Source organism: Watersipora subatra, chromosome 3 (assembly GCF_963576615.1).
Source record: "Watersipora subatra chromosome 3, tzWatSuba1.1, whole genome shotgun sequence".
Taxonomy (NCBI): Eukaryota; Metazoa; Bryozoa; class Gymnolaemata; order Cheilostomatida; family Watersiporidae; genus Watersipora; species Watersipora subatra.
In genome coordinates, this window is record NC_088710.1 from 57359462 (window position 1) to 57379881 (window position 20420).

Genomic DNA, 20420 nt, shown 5'->3' on the forward strand with positions numbered 1-20420 from the left:
AATTTTTACTCACTAAGCACAACTTTTAGCTTAAAACTAGTCGTTCATATACCATCGTAAATATAAACCATTGTTCCCATACTTCGAAAAATCAAGACCGCGTCAAACTAGAAACTACTATTAGCCTCATACAGTTACTAATTATTTCTATGGTGTTGCTTTCAAAGTTTTAACTCAAAACAAATGAATAGCCTTCGAGTTGGACAATGAGAGAATTAATTGTTATTGATTTAAACGATTCAATATTAATACGATTTTCTGGGCACTTTTCTACTGATCAGTTGTATTGTGGATTCGTAAAGATCAAAGAATGTCAAAGTATCGGTCAAATGGAAGTGCATTCCAATTCAAGGGTGGCGCTCTATTTTTTAACCCTTCTTCCATAGTGCCGATCAAATAGAGATGGCATTCAATCAAATGTTTTATACTTTTATAGTAATCTAATGGTTATTGAAGTATTCTTGTCATCAATCAAGTATTTTCCATTTATACGATTGTTCTCATGTCTCTACAGATGAGAACAGGGAGCGGGAGAAACTAATCGTTGAGCTTGAACGAGAGCTTGAACTGTTTCGTATAGAATATGAAGCTGTCTGCCAGCAACGTAAAGCCAAGTAAGGAGTCAGTTTGTCTTTTTTGTTTTAGGTGACGCATGTCTGCCCCTTTTTTGCATTAACCTGTCTGTCAGCATTCAAAACTTAATTATTATTTGTGAGAGTTGACATGTTTTATTTTTATATTGTAGTACTTTGTCAGCAATTTTTTTAATTTTTACTGCTTTCTTTCTTGTTTATAATGAATTTGTTTTTACGTTTATTAGAGAGCTGAAAGCTGCAAGCAGCTTGAGTCAGGCCAGTCAAGCCCGAGTGACTAGCGCAAATACGTCTGTTGAAACGGATGACGATATAGAGATTATCGAGGAGCGAGAGATTCCCCCGGCTAATAAAAGGATAGCTGTTGGCTCTATGTGTTACGCAGTGAAGAACGGAGACCTTTGGCGAAAGGCCTTTGTCACCGAGATATATCCTAGTCCTACTGGACAGCCCGCTGATGAGGTAATTACTTACACCTTTCTCTCAACTGTTGCGGGTGTAAGTGTTTGGTGGTGCTTCAGTCTAGAACTTATCGGGTGTCACTTTGTACCAAATTGCAAAAAGACGCTCGAGTAGATCCACCAATCTCTGATTCAATCTCGTAATATCCCATAGCTCTTTGTTGTATGCAGTGGTCGACAAACAGCTCCTCATTCGTAGCGAGGCCAACAGTCAATGATATTAAGATGTAAGAGTTGTGCTCTCAGCCTCTTTTAGTGCCTATAATATTGAACTGCCTCACTTTCAGTTCGTGTAATGGTGCAGATTGTCATAAAATAAAATTTTCTTTTGACAAATTTTTTTTGGTCGATAATCTCCTAGTTCAGTCACATGGTTCTTCAGTTGTATATTTACCGGTAACTTATACTTCTGCTGGACTTACGATCGGTGATATTGTAACGGTAGTACGAGTATTCCTAACTGCTTGACTACTGTACACGCTGCTCCTACAAGGTGCTCATGTTCGCTCAACTCTACCAGCAGCACAGCAGGTTACTAGACGCATTTAAGTTTATGTATTCTTCAGACAAACAAGTCAGTGTACAAAGCAGGCTATCTAAAAACTGAACGTCAGCAGTCGATATCTGAATTACTTACGTGGGTGTCAGACTATAACTCTGTGTATATTTCTTGACCATGTTTACAGTACTACAGAGTGAAAATGGACAGACTGTCAAAGGTGGTCAAGCGATATGAAGTTGCTTATGAGGACCCGCCTGCTAGATCAGCTATGCGTGGCACTCGTGTGATAGGTATTCTCGTTAATATCTGCCCTTAATTCAGTGCAGTAGACACTCCTATAACTTAAACCTCTTATTACGTAAATTCCAGTTAATGTTAAGAATTTAAATAAAGTTTTTGCTTTGTACTACGTACAAAATTCTATATAAAGTAAAGTATCAAGTATAAAGTATCAAGTATAAAGTATCAAGTATAAAGTATCAAGTATAAAGTATAAAGTATCAAGTATAAAGTATCAAGTATAAAGTATCAAGTATAAAGTATCAAGTATAAAGTATCAAGTCGGTGCAAGTTCTCAAATTCGATTTAAGTAGTGAGAATCTCGTAGCTATCCTTAGAAATATCATTTTCTCTCTTGACACACTTTGAAGAGAAAATGATACATAGGGATATCTCTACAGTAGACGTTCCTATAACATAAATTCCAGATAACGTAAATAATTTATGTGAAGTTTTTGCTTCCTTCTTCGTAAAAAATTCTGTATAACGTAAAGTGTCAAGTCGGGCGATTCTTCAAATTTGATCTTACCCTTAATTTATCTTGCCGCACTTGCAAAAGTAAAAATTACATGTGTGTAACGTTATACTTACTATATATACAACTTGGGCAACAATCTAGTTTGTCGTGATAGATTGTTTGATGTGTCGACAAAACGGAGAGTAGGATAGCTGGGCAAATACATATTGCAAATACAATGGCAATCGATTGGTGCAGGTGTTATATCGTCGGTCCACCAATCCGAATGTGACGAGTTGAGGTATCGTCGAAAGTTCTCTTTTATTCTAACCTTGACCACTGAATACAGACAGACGACGAGCAAGTAGTACCACATTTTTTAATTATTATGGTTTGGTTTGCTTTTTTGTAGACATAAAATATATTTTATTAGTTTTACTTTGCAGAGTAAACTTTGCTGTTTAGAAAAAATAAGCGAATCGTTATAAATGAACGTCGCAGGTGCACGCTTCCCATCAACTTATTGTAAAATTACTTCAATGATAATGATCTATAAAACCAGTGAGATTGATCATAAAAAGAAAAAAGTGGTCGATGCAAACTAATATTGCTGCAGTTACGGTACAGCCCATAATTTTAAAAAAAATTTTTTCCTTCTTTATATGCCGAAAGAGGTTTGGAAGATACTTGGAATGGATTTGACAATTTACATGTATTTTACTGTTCTTATAACGTAAAATCCCTATTAACGTAAACATTCCTGGAACGAATTAATTATGTTGTAGAAGTGTGTACTGTATTATATATATCAGGCCCCTTGCAGTCTAGAGCGCCGTGAGAGATGGTCAGGTGTGATGATAAACTACAGGGAATAAGTCGTTGCACAAGTATTCAAAAATACCTAAAGGTGATCGATTGATGCAGGTGTTATAGTTTCAGTCTACCAAGCTGAATGTCACGAGTTAGAGTCTCGTTGAAAGCAATGTTTTATCCTAACCTTTAATCCTGGCTTCGGACAGACCGATGGGTAGACAGACATCGCATAGTAAAGATATATTTTTGTTTTGCATTATTTTTGACATTCACAATTTTTTTCCTTGCACCATCGATATTGCTGTATAGAAAAAAATCCAATCAAATTAACATTGTATGTTAACATTGTATGTTAACATTGTACGCTAACATTGTACGTTAACATTGTACGTTAACATTGTACGTTAACATTGTACGTTAACATTGTACGTTAACATTGTACGTTAACATTGTACGTTAACATTGTACGTTAACATTGTACGTTAACATTGTACGTTAACATTGTATATTAACATTGTATGCACTTCCTTACCTAAGTTAAAAGTGATAAGAAAAAAGAGAAAAGTTGTTGATACAAAGCAATAATACTACAGTTACTGTACAGTCATTAAATTAAAATGTTAAGTTTAGTTTTTTTCCATTTGAATGGTCAGAGGGTAGAGTTTGGGTCGATCTTAAAATGGATTAGGCAATTCACATATATTTTACTGTTCAAATAGCGTAAAATCCCTATAACATAAACATTTTTGGAAAGGATTATTTCTGAGCATGTTCTGAAGCTCTTTCAGAGTTACATCAGGCTGTTCAGAAGATTTTACTAACTCATTTTAGCGCTCTACAAGGAGATGTCTGGTGCGCATGACTTTTACAGCGGTATTGTTGCTGAGCCTCCCTACACTAAGAATAATCACAGGTACTCGGTATGATTTCATGTTGAAATTTTCATCTGGTGCCATTGTATACCCGCATCACTCAAAGTCTGCTGCGTTAATGTAATACATTTCAAATATTAAATATGTAAAAGCCATAGAACTGCTTGGATATATGTTGTGTGGAATCACAAAAGAATAAACTTTCTCTGCAATGTTCTAGATACCTGATATTCTTCGATGATGGGTGTGCGCAGTACACGCAGCAGTCTGATATACGCATGATTGCTCATCAGTGTGAGTCTTTCTTTTTTCATATAGAATGGTTTCTGCTGACTCTGATCTATGCCGATCGTTCTCACTCCTTCGGTTTAAAGTTTATCCAAGTGTAAATTCTGAAACCATCAGGAGACTAATCTATTAAGCTGTATATTAAAGCTGTTCGTGAATTATCTTCGTCTACTCATGTGTAGACTTTGTTTTGATTGAGGACGTAAAACATAAGAAAGGATAGTTACCTTTTAAAGCTTACCTAGGATTCAGAGTAATGTTGAGTACCTGTTGACAGTTGAGAAAGCATGGCATGGATTGCAGCCCGACTTGCTGGAGTTTGTCAAACATTACATGGAAACCTACAACCAGGTACTATATCTTGCTTCAATCCTGCTTCGCTCATGTTTATAAAAGTTGTCTGCTCATTGTTTCTGTTTGTCTGATGTTTGTCTGTTGTCTGCTCTTTTTTTTGATTAAAGCTGTCTCTTCTACATTATAGATTTAATAAAATTGTTCTCTGGGAGCTGTCAGTGTTATCTAGTAACCTTTGGTTAAAACATACAAAAGCTACGGTTAGTTGTGATGCTGCCATTTTGAACCTAAGAATAACTTAGATTGTTCGTAATAGCAAAGTTTTGCTTGCTAGAGAATGATACTCAAGCTGATTGATGGTCAGACAGTGAGCTGTGAAAAGTCGGGCAAGTGGCTCAAGGCCCGCTGTCTCAAGATAGATTGCAGTCTTGTCAAAGTTCTTTTCGAGGCTGAGAATGTAACTGAGTGGATATACAGAGGCTCAACAAGGTGAGTTACTGTACTACACGGAGACTTTGTGTGGTGCCTTAATAGGATTTACATTGCTGGTTCCTATATTTCCTGTACTCAGAGAGTTATCGATAATTAGTACAAAGGTTAAACAGTGCTTTAAAGATCAGCTGACAGCACACATGTTCACACATGTCAGATGAACTATTAGTGGTGAATAAGATTAAAGTTGGGTTTTGATGTTTTTGTGTATTTTTAGCTTCAGTTTAAAGTCACACAAATATCAGGATATATAAAAATATCAACCATAAGCAGCTGCAGTACTTTATAGTTATATTTATCCTATTCGGTATTTACGATAGAATCTCTAATACTTGTTCGATCACAGTTTCTATTCATGAATTAAGAGGCTTAAAATGGACTTTTGAGAATTGCTGCTTTTCATGGACCGTTGTTTAGAGTTTCAATCTAGATGAAGGAGGAATTTACTGACACGACTCACAAGCCGCTACGTAGACTACAAGACACACATATATGATACGAACTCATTTTTGGTATCTGAAACACATTTTAACCTTCAGTCCATGCGTCGCATTGACATAACAACAATGTCGAAGCATTGACATAACAACAATGTCGAAGCATTGACATAACAACAATGTCGAAGCATTGACATAACAACAATGTCGAAGCATTGACATAACAACAATGTCGAAGCATTGACATCAAGACTCCTGTATTTTTTTTCATCTTTTTTTTACCAAAATATTTCATATTTATTTCAGTATTGAGAGGTTTCTTTTCAAATATACTCGCTTTCAAACATAGTCTGTTAATTTAATAATACTGTCAAACTTTGCTTCAGCATTTGATATACCGCAGAAAATTTGAGCAAATATTTGTTCTGGCATACAAAATAATTTCTATCATATCAAGTCTGAAGTTTTTTAATAAATTGTGAATCGGTATATATCGTAAAACCTTTAATTGAACGCCATGGCGCTCTATTTTTCAACCATTCCTCTATAGTGGTGGCCAATTGAAGGCGGCGTTCAAATAGAGGCTGGCAGTCAATTTTTCAAATGTCTCGTCAAAACTTTCGAAAGATAAATTTAGCCCCATTACGAGCGAAGAGAATGTCACCTATATTTTGCTCCCTTTTTTCGGTGGAGCGATATTAAACCTTTGGATGTAATAAATCTGCTAACTTACCTCTAAATTGTCAAAGATCTCTTAATAAATGTGCATTTAGAAACCAAGAAATATCTCTACCAGTTGATATCTCTTGCTTGCTATTGACCCACGATGATATTATAGCTTGTGTCCTTCTTTGCAATTTGTTGGCAGTTTCAATTTTTATTTCTTTCTAATTTGAAGACATTTTTATTTGATAAAAATATGATTGTTGCTTGTCCTGATTGTTGCTTTCGATGGAACGTACATCTTTCAGTTGTCCGATATCTTCCACAATATCTTCTAGCTTCAACTCTTCTTCTGCACTGCTGAACTAGTCGATGTTAGTGGCCAAACAATTTTTTGTCAGAGCAAAACTTTTACGTGCTGCATTTAGCATTAACGCAAGGCGTATGCAAGTTTGCTTGGTAAACGTAACCTTTGGTCTAAAACTTGCGAATCGGTTTTTATATGCATATCCTTCGAAGTATTAGGGCCGCGTTAAACAAGAAACTACTATTAGCCTGAGACAGTAATTATTTCTATAGTGTTGCTTTGAAAGTTCATCTACAATCGTAAATTTAAGCCGTTTTCATATATGTGGGGTACTTCGAAGTAGAAAGACCGCGTTAAACAGAGAGCTACTACTAGCCTGAGACCGTTATTGATTATTGCTACGGTGTTGCTTTCAAAGTTTTAACGAAAAAAAAAACGAAAAGCTTTGGAATTGGACAACGATAGAATTAATTTTTATTGATATAAACCATTCATTATTAATACAATTTTGTGGACACTTTTCTACTGATCAGTTGATATTATGGGCTCGTCAAAATCAAATATTGTCAAAGTGGCGGTCAAATGGAGGTGGCGTTCAATTGGAGAGTGGCAGTCTATTTTTCAACCCTTGTCTCAGGGTGGCGGTCAATTGGAGCTGGCGTTCAAATAGAGGTAGCGTTCAATTAGGGGTTTTACAATATGTATATAATTGCTGTGCTGCTCGGGTAATAAAACAGTCTTTGGTCAGAAAGTTGATTTGTATTTAACATATAACAGCATTTGCCATTCTAACTTTCAAACTTCATATCATGAGGAAAATGTTTTGTGCAGGTCAAATAAATTAAAAAAAATCAAACAACTATAAAAGGGTTTAGATATAAATGTGAAATAATTAGCAAGTACATAATAGCTAAATTAAGTCGGTTTTGCTACAATTACAATAAAAGATGATCATGTAATGATACAATTAATAGGAACTGAGAAAATAAAAATAAAAATCCTGAATATGTTGAATTAATAATAACAATTCTTGCATGGAAGTGTGTGTGTGTGTATAAAAAAGGTTATTGTTCCAGCAGAAGCTATCCATCAAAACTTTGAATACAACGATACTGGCACCTCTCGAAACTGGGACAAATGTAAAAATGAGATGTTGTACTGTCTTTGTTTGACCGAACGAAGAGAGAATGTCGAGGCTCTTCCTACGGAGATAATATAATTGCCCGTGTGAGAAGAAGTGGCCTTGACCCCAGATATAGTAATAGAGCCTCATGAAAAATATCGGGAAATAGGGGCATCCTCACTCATGGGCGCATTGCTAAAATAATTAGTGTGTGGATACGATATTATGGTATATGATGACAGCCTTGATCAATATGCCAATGTAGCTCAGTGGTAGGGCACTTAGGTTTATAATACTTGCGGTTACATTCGCCGTGAGTTCAACTCAATCAGAGCGCAGAATTTTAGTTCCAATATTTTAATAACTATAGCTGGACTCGCATACACACATGCGACCAACTTTGAGAAATATACATGTATATAGATGTAGCCAGTTTTCCTTCGGATATTCAAGTTTTATATTGCCTAAGTAATATTAAGCAGTATTCTGTACTTTTTCATATAGTTTTTAAAATTTTAGTTTAGTTTTCAAGAAAAGTAATAGGAGTGGTTGTAATAGTGGGTAAAGAGAAAAAGCAATGGTTTTCTTAGAATTGACACCACAAATACGAGAAAAACCTGAAAAGACAGACATCTTAGGATCAATTCTGTAATAGATTTACAGTGAAGATCATGAGAAAGTAAGTTATATTGATGTGGAGAACAGAATCTTCAACAGAAAAGCTGGTTCTAATTAACTACAAATTTAATTAAAAAGAATTTAATGTGTAAAGAAAGAAAACTGTAAACAAGTTATATGAATTCAGGTTAACATAGGTGACGTTAGACTAGCTCCATGTCTCTATCACCACCTCAACCTACGCAACGTCTCTCTCTTGTATCAGTAAGAATGCAACTCCATTTATTTGTCTCTCTCTGATGTAAAGACAATGTGATAATAATAATAAGATTTGATAATAATAATTTATTTTTATTGATTATGATATTTATTAGTTTTTTTTATTTTATGTAGTTTTTTTAGATTTTTTGGTTAGTTACCAAAGTACCAAAGTTACCAATTAAAGGCAGTACAGTTTATACTTGGAATAATATTTGTTCCAATGTGACGATTTCGGCATGAAAAACAAATATCAATTGGATTAACTTTGTATGCCAAGGTTTGACTGTATCACTTAATCACAGAGAAATAAAAGAGGAGTTTGTATTGTTATAGATAATTATAGTTATGCTTTTAGTTGTCCTTTTAACTGCGACTGGATGCATTGACACAGTTGGTTATTAATGTGTTGCTGTTGCTTATATACCAGCAGAGTGTGATGCAATGTATATGTAGTTCATTCATTGTTTTAATATTAAGAGCATTTTTGAGTACTGATTGACCTTATGACTTATGCTGCTAGGCTGAGCTTGCTGCCGTAAGTAATCTTATATTTCTGAGTTTCCAATATTGCTTGTTACGTTAACTATTTCTCATTGCGCGTCTGTGTGTAGATCCTGGTGCAGTATCGTTCAACTCATAATTCATCTCACCCATTTTAACTAGGTTTGAACCCCTATTTGGCTTACAACAAAAACGAGACGAGGCGGAGAAGAAACGGATTGCTGAGAGGGAAGCGAAGCAGAAAGATGCATCATCACTGGCATCACAGACACCGCAGCCTGTCAAGAGTTCTGGTATGTCTGCCTGTTTTGGTGCAATTGTCAGATTATGAGCAGACGACTACATGTCCAGAAGCATTGCTTATTGGGTTTACAGCTTTTCTGGCTCTATGCAACTATTGTGTGCCCTCGCCATACGATTTTATCCGTTTTGGTGTTGGCATCGTACAGCGAAAATGTCATATAGAGCTGTATAGAAACCCGTAGTAATTGTATAATGCCAACATCCCCTGGTAAAAATCATCCAAGTTTTATATAAGTACTGTACATATTAAAATTTAGTTACAAAATAGTATGTTAACCTTAGTAACTATGGTTACCTACAGTAACTTTAGTGTATTTAGTGGTTATGGACTGCAACAAAATGTAACATTACAATATACAACGTGTATGTGCAGTAGCAGCAATACATAACGTAGAGAGTTCTTACCTTCGAAACGTACGTATAACATAAACTTTGAATTTAGCTTAAATGAATTTAGCTTATTAAACACATACTTGAAGCGAAGTTTTAGTATGTATTTTGAACTATTTTACTGAGCTTCAACTTTTTCATCGCTAAAATTTTATCACCTATCGGTTTCCGGCTTCGTTTTCACTATAACTTTTAGCCGACATCATTAAATCCTTTTTCGATCCGTTTGACCATTTAATGGCCATCATAATGAAAAATAAAATTTTATTACTGTTCCTTTAGAGTGACACAGCATGAGCTGGTACATGTAGTGGGTAGAGAAGAGAAGAGGCAAAAAATGTATCATTGCTAATTATGTTACTGTACACTTAAAAATAAAATTAATGCTTAATGAAGTATATTTTGGTTAGCCGGCTTAGGGAGGTTGCCTGATCCCTGACCCTCTGTTCGAAGGAATTGCAACTCCCACTTTGCTACTGGTTTTAAAGGGAAAATATTACTACTTTTTACATGAGGAAAGCTGAACTCAGAGAAATCGGTCATTGAGTTGAAGTTATCGGTCATTGAGTCATCTGTAATCGAACAAAGCAACTATTAACTACACTTAAAGTTTTTGCATGATTGATCATTTTTACACAAATATAAACACTTACCTCATAGTTCTATACACTTACCTAATACTTCTATACACTTATCTAATATTTCTCTACACTTACCTAATTGTTCTATATACTTACCTAGTAGTTCTATACACTTATCTTACAGTTCTATACTCATCGCAGCTTGTATTCGTTTTGGTTGATGCAATATTTCCTTCAAGTGTTCGCTAATATCGACCAAAATGTATGTTATTCAGTTATTGTATTATACATTGCATCGCACCTTGGATTTGTCTGCCAAAACATTTGTGCATTGACTTCAATAAAGCTGCTAACATGAGTTCAATTAGTTTCTATCTTTCAGCTTTGCTCCCTACTCCACCACCACCTCCCTCAGTTGCTAAGCCTGCAAAAACACTCGTCTACAGTAAGTAATATAGTTGGCAAGTGAGATGTTTGTGATGCTCCTAATTATTATCCATGTGCTTTGATCCAGATGTGTTGTATTTTATCTATATTCTTCTGATATACTCTAACTGTGGACGTTTGTGATACATTATACATGAATTTCTGTAGTTTTTCCTGTCTGGGTATAAGTGACTAAACCAGAATGCTTGGTTTGGTTGGAAATATTTTTGAGACATTTTTTATAATCACCATGGTATCTCTACACTGTATAACTCTGTTATAATCACCATAGTATCTCTACACTGTATAACTCTGTTATAATCACCATGGTATCTCTACACTGTATAACTCTGTTATAATCACCATGGTATCTCTACACTGTATAACTCTGTTATAATCACCATGGTATCTCTATGCTGTATAACTCTGTTATAATGACCATGGTATCTCTGCATTGCATAACTCTTTTCTTCTGCTAATGTCAGCTTACGAGAAACTTAGTTTTGTCTTAAATTTCTGTCCTGATTTTTTAAATTGCATATTGTGCTGTTTGAATGAAAAATTTTAAGATCATGCCTTTTATGTTGATGCGCATGTAATTATTAGAGTTCAACATCTGTTGTAGAAGCACCTCCACCACTCACTAAAGGTGTCACAGCTAATCGACCTGTTTCTAAGTACATGTCTTTCCAATTGAGTGAGTAGTATTTATAATCATTTCTCCTATAAGTGAACTCCCTAACTGTTGTCTTTGATCAGCAATTTCAGTTTGCTATCATGAGTGTGGTTCATGTCATCACCTATCTAGTAACCCTCTATTTTAATTACTAGGGATATTTATAGCTTCACCTGTCACACCTTGTCAAAAATGAACTCTCACATAATTGTTTCTGCGATTGCTATAGAAAGCTGTTAGCCGGTCTGACCTATTTCTTACAAACACTAAATGTTTCATTATTGATGTCGCTCTAGGAGTTTGAGTGATTTGTTGCACAATATTTTGCTTATTCCTCGTCATCCTGTTATCTACAGTTCCTTTTTCATGTTGCTCACAGCAACAGTGAGCTAGTTGTAGCTACTCCTACCTTTGAAGGAATGAAAGAATGCCATGTCAAACTCTTATCAGAAAATTTTAGTCGAGTTAGTGTTTGTTATACAAGGTCTGAAACCTCATGTAGCTTTTCACTTTGTTAGAATGTGGCCAGCGGTAAGCTGAGATATCCCGAGCATGGCTGAACGCCTAGTTCAAGTTGTAAAACGTTTCAGCTGGTTTATCTGTACAATGCAGTAATTTTACTAATTACCACAGCAATATTATTAATGAATTTCTTGTAGGAGATGAGCACGCCGGTAATAGGACAAAGGTGCCGTATCCAAACATTCCACCCACTCAGTTCAGTGAGTATATTTTCAGTTTGTCTAAGTTTGCCTGATGTTATTAAGTAAGCATTGTTTATAGTTGTTACTGACTTGTAGTCTGTATAAATGTAACTTATAGTTAACAGTTAATGTTGTTCTAGAAATTCAGTATAGCAAATCAATCGGGTACTTTCAGATATTTCCAATACATTTGCTGTCGGTCGAGTCAATGTATCATTTCTGCCACGTCTACTCGACATTCTTGCGTATAGTTAACCACAATAGAAAACTATCTGTATACTGATCGATCCCAGATCTGTAACCTATCTTGATTCAGTAGATTTTCACAAATTTCTTTATCTTCACACCTTAGTTTGTACTCCTAATTGGGTAATAGTTCAAAAAAGTTTATGCTGCTACTTTGTATCAGTGAAGTCCACAAATGGCAGATTATCTCACACTTGTCTTATTAGAAGATTGTCATATTGTTAGTTTGCAAATTCAACACAAATTTGAGACTCTTGCTGACATCTGCCGGTGTTGAATTCATTCTTACCGTGTGTCTTTGGTCAGGGCCCCATGCGTGTGGACGAGGCTGCATCAAAAGGGATGATAACCCCAGTTCTTACAAAGGCATATACACTCTCACTATACCGATCTATGTCGGCTTTGAAAGGTAAGTCTGTTTCTCTTCTACATTTCACCATTCATTGTACCGAGTTAAGTATTGGTTCGGTTGTTATCATTCTCATGTGACTGGCTTAGCTATAAGTAAGTCAAGTGTAGTTGCTATAGCGCCATTAGTTGCTATAGCGCCCGCTAGCAACCTTTGGTTTCTGTAACAAAAGAGTTCAACCCAGCAATTTTTGAAGTCATTCGTATATTTTGCTCTTCAATTTTCGTAACTTTATTTAAACTTGGAGTGATAAGGTCTGGTTTTGTATTTGTAAACGGTCTAGCTACCTGACCCATTTGATGTACACCATGGTCAAATGTTCGGGCACTTCTTCTAGACTAGATAACTTGTATATTTAGGCTCCGCAAAGCTTTAAAAAATTCAGTTTATTAGCACGTTTTTAAAGAAAATTATCTCCGTTTGCCGTCATACAACTTAATTGCACATATATGAGCCAGTTAAGAAATTATTTGGATGCCACAATAGTTTTTTTAAACGGAAGTCAACTCAAAGCGCTCGTTACTCGTAACAAAGCTACTTTGGTATACATGAATTCTAAAAGCGGTTCAGGCAGAATTGCTCTTCATGTGAGGTGTTTATAGCCTGTCACAGGCTAAGAAGTAAGTTTAAGTAAAATTATATAGAATTATATTAGAATTATATAATGTTTATAAAGTGATAAAATGGACAGTGATAAAATGCTCGGTAAGAGTTCCTTTGATTTCCATGCAAAGACAAAAATTTAGATCAAAAAGAGGCTCTGTGGAAATAGTTATGATAAATATTGACCCAGACTGTTGAAAATTGCGAAACAATTTTATGTTTCTCAAAGACTGATGAACATAGTATTGCCAAGAGAAAGTTTATTTTTAATGAATATGTTTGAGAGTATGTACAACATGTTTCACTTGACAGAGCGAGTTCTTGGACCAGTTCAATAGGAACATAGCTTAAATTTAATAGCAATGCCTAGTGTGAATTGATGACTTGATGAAAAATAGGCCACAAACCTTTGCTGAAATATTGTTTAAAATGCTCGAAGCTGTTATCACGAGCAAAAAATGTTTGTTTGGTTAAATTTGGTTAGGTTTCATAAATGTGGTCCAACCACAAATTTTATGCACAAATTGTGCTAGATTTGAATTGCCTCTCAGCTCACATTTATAGTTCCCACAATTTAAAAAGAACAGAAGTCTGAACCTATTTGTGGTTTCTGTAGCCAATGTGTTTATGTGCTGTTTATGTGATGTTTATGTTGGTATACGGTACTTACTGTGATTTACGTATATTTACTGTGATATTGTGAAGTTATGTTTGTTCTGCAGTAAGTATACGACTTGAATGAAGTAAGTATATCTAGATAGGATAAAGGTAAGTATAATGGTATGTAGATATTCTCATTGAAATGTGATGTAATATGTACATGTATTTATGTAAATGTATATGCGAAGTGATCTTGATATATTCAATGAAACACATAATGTATGTATCCTTATATAGGTCTACTTGATGTGATACAAGGCATACTTACTGTTATGCAAAGGTATATACTTAATGTGATGAATATACATTTAGTATGACATAGGCGTACTTGATGTCATGCAAGTGAATGCTTGTACCATAGCGTCTTCAGGTCTGTACACATGCTGGAGGTTTGTGTTTACACATTCTTGAGGTTTGTGTGTACCTGTGCTGTAGGTATATAAGTCTGTACACACGCTGTAGGTATATAAGTGTGTACCTGTGCTGTAGGTATATAAGTGTGTACCTGTGCTGTAGGTATATAAGTGTGTACCTGTGCTGTAGGTATATAAGTGTGTACCTGTGCTGTAGGTATATAAGTGTGTACCTGTGCTGTAGGTATATAAGTGTGTACCTGTGCTGTAGGTATATAAGTGTGTACCTGTGCTGTAGGTATATAAGTGTGTACCTGTGCTGTAGGTATATAAGTGTGTACCTGTGCTGTAGGTATATAAGTGTGTACCTGTGCTGTAGGTATATAAGTCTGTACACACGCTGTAGGTATATAAGTGTGTACCTGTGCTGTAGGTATATAAGTGTGTACCTGTGCTGTAGGTATATAAGTGTGTACCTGTGCTGTAGGTATATAAGTGTGTACCTGTGCTGTAGGTATATAAGTGTGTACCTGTGCTGTAGGTATATAAGTGTGTACCTGTGCTGTAGGTATATAAGTGTGTACCTGTGCTGTAGGTATATAAGTGTGTACCTGTGCTGTAGGTATATAAGTGTGTACCTGTGCTGTAGGTATATAAGTGTGTACCTGTGCTGTAGGTATATAAGTGTGTACCTGTGCTGTAGGTTTATAAGTCTGTACCTGTGCTGTAGGTATATAAGTGTGTACCTGTGCTGTAGGTATATAAGTGTGTACCTGTGCTGTAGGTATATAAGTGTGTACCTGTGCTGTAGGTATATAAGTGTGTACCTGTGCTGTAGGTATATAAGTCTGTACCTGTGCTGTAGGTATATAAGTGTGTACCTGTGCTGTAGGTATATAAGTCTGTACCTGTGCTGTAGGTATATAAGTGTGTACCTGTGCTGTAGGTATATAAGTCTGTACCTGTGCTGTAGGTATATAAGTGTGTACCTGTGCTGTAGGTATATAAGTCTGTACCTGTGCTGTAGGTATATAAGTGTGTACCTGTGCTGTAGGTATATAAGTGTGTACCTGTGCTGTAGGTATATAAGTGTGTACCTGTGCTGTAGGTATATTTGTCGTACCTGTGCTGTAGGTATATAAGTGTGTACCTGTGCTGTAGGTATATAAGTGTGTACCTGTGCTGTAGGTATATAAGTGTGTACCTGTGCTGTAGGTATATAAGTGTGTACCTGTGCTGTAGGTATATAAGTGTGTACCTGTGCTGTAGGTATATAAGTGTGTACCTGTGCTGTAGGTATATAAGTGTGTACCTGTGCTGTAGGTATATAAGTGTGTACCTGTGCTGTAGGTATATAAGTGTGTACCTGTGCTGTAGGTATATAAGTCTGTACCTGTGCTGTAGGTATATAAGTGTGTACCTGTGCTGTAGGTATATAAGTGTGTACCTGTGCTGTAGGTATATAAGTGTGTACCTGTGCTGTAGGTATATAAGTGTGTACCTGTGCTGTAGGTATATAAGTGTGTACCTGTGCTGTAGGTATATAAGTGTGTACCTGTGCTGTAGGTATATAAGTGTGTACCTGTGCTGTAGGTATATAAGTGTGTACCTGTGCTGTAGGTATATAAGTGTGTACCTGTGCTGTAGGTATATAAGTGTGTACCTGTGCTGTAGGTTTATAAGTCTGTACCTGTGCTGTAGGTATATAAGTGTGTACCTGTGCTGTAGGTATATAAGTGTGTACCTGTGCTGTAGGTATATAAGTGTGTACCTGTGCTGTAGGTATATAAGTGTGTACCTGTGCTGTAGGTATATAAGTCTGTACCTGTGCTGTAGGTATATAAGTGTGTACCTGTGCTGTAGGTATATAAGTCTGTACCTGTGCTGTAGGTATATAAGTGTGTACCTGTGCTGTAGGTATATAAGTGTGTACCTGTGCTGTAGGTATATAAGTGTGTACCTGTGCTGTAGGTATATAAGTGTGTACCTGTGCTGTAGGTATATAAGTCTGTACCTGTGCTGTAGGTATATAAGTGTGTACCTGTGCTGTAGGTATATAAGTGTGTACCTGTGCTGTAGGTATATAAGTGTGTACCTGTGCTGTAGGTATATAAGTGTGTACCTGTGCTGTAGGTATATAAGTGTGTACCTGTGCTGTAGGTATATTTGTCGTACAAAGCGCACCAAGTCTCACTACACTAGCAATAAGAAATTTGTTGTCTATCGCGGACCTTGTGGAAGAAGAATTAGAAACAATAAAGAAATGGGTGACTACCTCTTCATGACCAACAGCAAGCTTACCATCGACTTGTTTAGCTTTGAGCAGTCACTTCACCTGTTTGAGCCGTTCAAAGCCAGTCATGTGAGTATACACTCGTACACTCACTTGTACACTCTTATTGGTGTCTTCAGTGTTGAACCTAGAAACATAGGTTTGGCTGCTTTGTGTTTGTATGTATTATTTTTACCGTTTAACGAAATTTCCATATTGACATGAAGATATTTGTAGTGAATGTGAGAATGAATTTAGTGGGAACGTGAACAGATGTGAGAGAGTGATATTACAGGTGTACATTAAACAAACTTGGTGTATCTGAGTAAAGAAACACCTTTACTAGTGTAAATGCATATGGCTAGTTGGGATAATTTTATTTTTATTCACTGATGGTTGGAATGTCTTAGCTCAAACAGCTAATGTTAAAATGTTGCAGTACCTAATATTTGGTGTTAGCTGTCTTGTCATTATCAACATCATAGTAAAAAAATGTTTATCTGATTTTAAAGAAACCAAGCGTTATCCGCTTAGTAGCAGCTGTAATAGTCAGTTTACAATGCGATTGTCTTAAAAAACAATTGTATGGTTTCTACGCAGTTTCTACTGCTATTTCCTTGCTCTCACTATCGCTAGTCATCAATAAGATTATCCATCTTGAAAACTCTTCGTCTGAAATAGCAAAAATCTTTTCTCATCTTTTCATTTGCAAGCAAATCATGAATTTTGGTTCATCTTGCTATTTTGCTCTCATTTTTCATAATCGATTGTCTGGCATATCAGACAACGGGTGTCAGCATACCTCATCAAATCGGCGATCCATATTTGGCTTACATATAATATTCCAGTCTGTCATACGTATCTCTGGTCTCTGTTTGGCATGTGGCAAATGTCAGCATAAGCGATGGGACACGTGCTCTGCATGTCATAGATGTCAGTGGAAAATAGGCCAAGCATTCTATTAATTTTTTATACAGGATGTTCAATCTTTCATCACGTTGCATTATAGTGAACAGCCTCATTCGTAACGTTTGCGCTTTGCGAGTTACCTCGTAACATGATTTTCGTTCTTGAATATTCAACTCCTGTATGCATCTAGAACTTTTCAACTCAAGTAGATGTTCTGTAGGTTTTTTTTATAGGCATAAATAGTATTTTTATGGAAATAAAGAATATAGGTTACAATGATTATTCCAAGTTTTGCTAAAACGCAATAAATTTTTAAATACATAATTTTTACTATAATAAGAACTGTGTCCATGCGTCTGTCCAAAGCCTCAATTGGAAGTTGGAAAAAAGAATGCATCATCCAGGATTCAAACCCTCAACATTTGGCTCTACCCCCCGCACAACACCTGCACAAATCGCTAATCATTTGCCATTAAGTGTTTTAGAATTATTGTGCGCATACTTATTCTCAGTGCTCTATATACACCCCGAATGATCTCTCTTAGGCACACCGACTACCAGAGTACTAGTGTTATATAATTGTCATTGTTGTCTTTAAACGCTTCAAAAAATAACGCTATTTAGTTGAAACATATAATAACACATTTGGGAATCCTTTAATTTCAACATGTCTCAGAAATGAATTTGTGTTCTGCAAAAACTTTTTAGAATGTCTCTTACTTCATAGCTCAGCTATGCTGGACATAGACCGGAATGTATGTCGAAAGTTATTGCAGAATAATGAGGAGACGATTCATCAAGACCCACAGCATTTTGATGATGCACTTTGGCAGGCAGGAAATTTGCCAAAAACCTAGTTGTTTAAGGCTCTGCTGTTGAATGCATTTCTTAGCATATGTGTAGTAAATCACTTCTACATGACTGATAATTTCCATCATTGTTTGTGTTTAATTTTATCAGTCAGTTAGCATACGTCTGATGAGGTTGATTTGAGGCGTTTTATCCTTTGTTGTGAGCTGTTTATGCAGCCAAGTATGAGTCACTGAGGAAACCCAACTAAGTAATCAATCATTTCTGCGTAACTTTCTATTTCTTATCTTGAAATGGTCATGTAATCGTTGCCTACAGTACTGACGATATGGAGCGCAGGGCAAATAGTGCATGAAGATGACCATGCAAACTTTTTCATCCCCCTTGACCGAAGTTTACTTACTCTGTTGAGATCAGATGGCATCACTGTGAATTAAAATAAATGTGGAACTCTCCGAACATTTTTTAAAATGTATCTATAAACATTTACTAATATTTTAGCAATTTAAGTTTTTCTGTCTCATAGTATACCGATGCTCAACTGCATATCCAAACAGTCTATAAGCAGAATACTTTCAGTAAAGGAGAATATCTGATCAGTTGCTATTTACATAACTATACATTGTACATCATAAACATACCTGAAAAGGGCTCAATTTGTAGTCACCACTCCTAGCTGGGTGTTAAAAACTCTACGCGCATGTTTGTGAACATAACTTTCTGCAGGCATTGACTGTCATGTAATCTCTCTTGATTTCTGGCAGCATCCAGCGTGAAGCTAGATTCTCCAGCATGAATGATAACATCATTTCCTGTTCATTGTAACCATCTGACATGGCTGCCGACGCATCTAAAAGAGCCGATTTTACTGTCGGTTAATACTTGAACACACCAGGCAAGCTGTTGTGCGATATCGTGCCACGTGGTGCCAATCTGCCCAGTCTGTGCTGGGTGAGTTGATGCTGAGCGATAGCACTAGACTTACTCAATCAGAGCTTTTTCACACGTGAGATTTATGTCGATTGGTTGTTTTTCGACAGAATACACTGCTCTGGCTACTAAGTTTCTCGTGTCAAAGTTTACCAACTTACAACAACAATTTGTTACGATTGAAACATCATCAAGATTAACACTGAATTGTCCGTAGATTTAATAAGAGCACATCCAGTTCTGTATGACACAGCACACAAGAATTACTAAGATACCCAGTTGAAAACCAACGTTGTAGCCACCTTGCATTGATCTCGAAAGATTAGGGGTTTGAACCCAGAATCCCTTTTGTCTTGTTGCAGTGTGCAATTCGTGAAGATGAGATAAGCCTAACGAAAGCAGAGACTGTTTATGTCATTGTCGTATTTACTTATATTTATTTATTAACAGTTTTAAAGAAACTAGTTATGCAAAATTTTATTGGCTGTTTGTACGCGTGTCCGCGTTACCGCTCACTAGTGAATCGCCCGAGTGTGTTTGGGCACACGCCAGAAGGTGCAGCGAGATCTCCACGCTGTGTGTTTGCCCCGCTAAACTTGGCAGAAAGGAAACGCCTATGAGATGAAAATCTCTTGTTGATGAGTGAGATTTGCAGTTAGACAGCTTCTTGCTGATAACTAGGGTCAATTGTGACAGTTCAGAGCCTTGCATCACATTTTGTCAGTTCCCATTTCTTTCTTGGGAAAACCAAATACGGGATTGTAGTTTGTTATCAGAAATTCTATTCCTTTCCGCTGAGCACAATACTATGTTCGTATGCATACCACTTCATGGTTTTCATTGCATTTCAACGTTGTTATTTTGAATGGAATTTCCTCACAGATCATGATGAACATTCCAGACATCTCTCATGGTCGAGAGCTTGTTCCTATATCATGTGTAAACGCTCTGAACACAGGCAAGCCAGACCCTCTCGTTTACTCAGGAGTGCGTATGCCTCAAAAGGATGTCAATCTCAACACCAACACCGACTTTATGGTCTGCTGTGACTGCACTGACAACTGCCAGGTGAGCGGTTCACACTCGTTCATCTTCAACTGCCTCATTAGTAATAAAGAAACTCTAACATTATGTAAATATTCTTTAATTAATTTCCTCAAAGAATTGTAAAGTTCATTATCCACTTT

General features: G+C 36.3%; 1 protein-coding gene across 1 annotated transcript in view; it reads left to right on the top strand.

Moving 5' to 3' along the window:
• The window catches only part of LOC137391186 (histone-lysine N-methyltransferase eggless-like), a 44850-nt gene that overhangs the window by 8506 nt on the left and 15924 nt on the right, over positions 1 to 20420 (top strand). Inside the window, exons 3-16 of the mRNA XM_068077572.1 lie at positions 515 to 614; positions 821 to 1055; positions 1741 to 1846; positions 3937 to 4018; positions 4198 to 4271; positions 4543 to 4616; positions 4894 to 5048; positions 9124 to 9254; positions 10618 to 10680; positions 11287 to 11358; positions 11997 to 12059; positions 12594 to 12696; positions 16473 to 16674; positions 20116 to 20301. Of these exons, the coding sequence (XP_067933673.1) occupies positions 515 to 614; positions 821 to 1055; positions 1741 to 1846; positions 3937 to 4018; positions 4198 to 4271; positions 4543 to 4616; positions 4894 to 5048; positions 9124 to 9254; positions 10618 to 10680; positions 11287 to 11358; positions 11997 to 12059; positions 12594 to 12696; positions 16473 to 16674; positions 20116 to 20301 (1646 nt within the window). The remainder of the gene's footprint in view (positions 1 to 514; positions 615 to 820; positions 1056 to 1740; positions 1847 to 3936; positions 4019 to 4197; positions 4272 to 4542; positions 4617 to 4893; positions 5049 to 9123; positions 9255 to 10617; positions 10681 to 11286; positions 11359 to 11996; positions 12060 to 12593; positions 12697 to 16472; positions 16675 to 20115; positions 20302 to 20420) is intronic.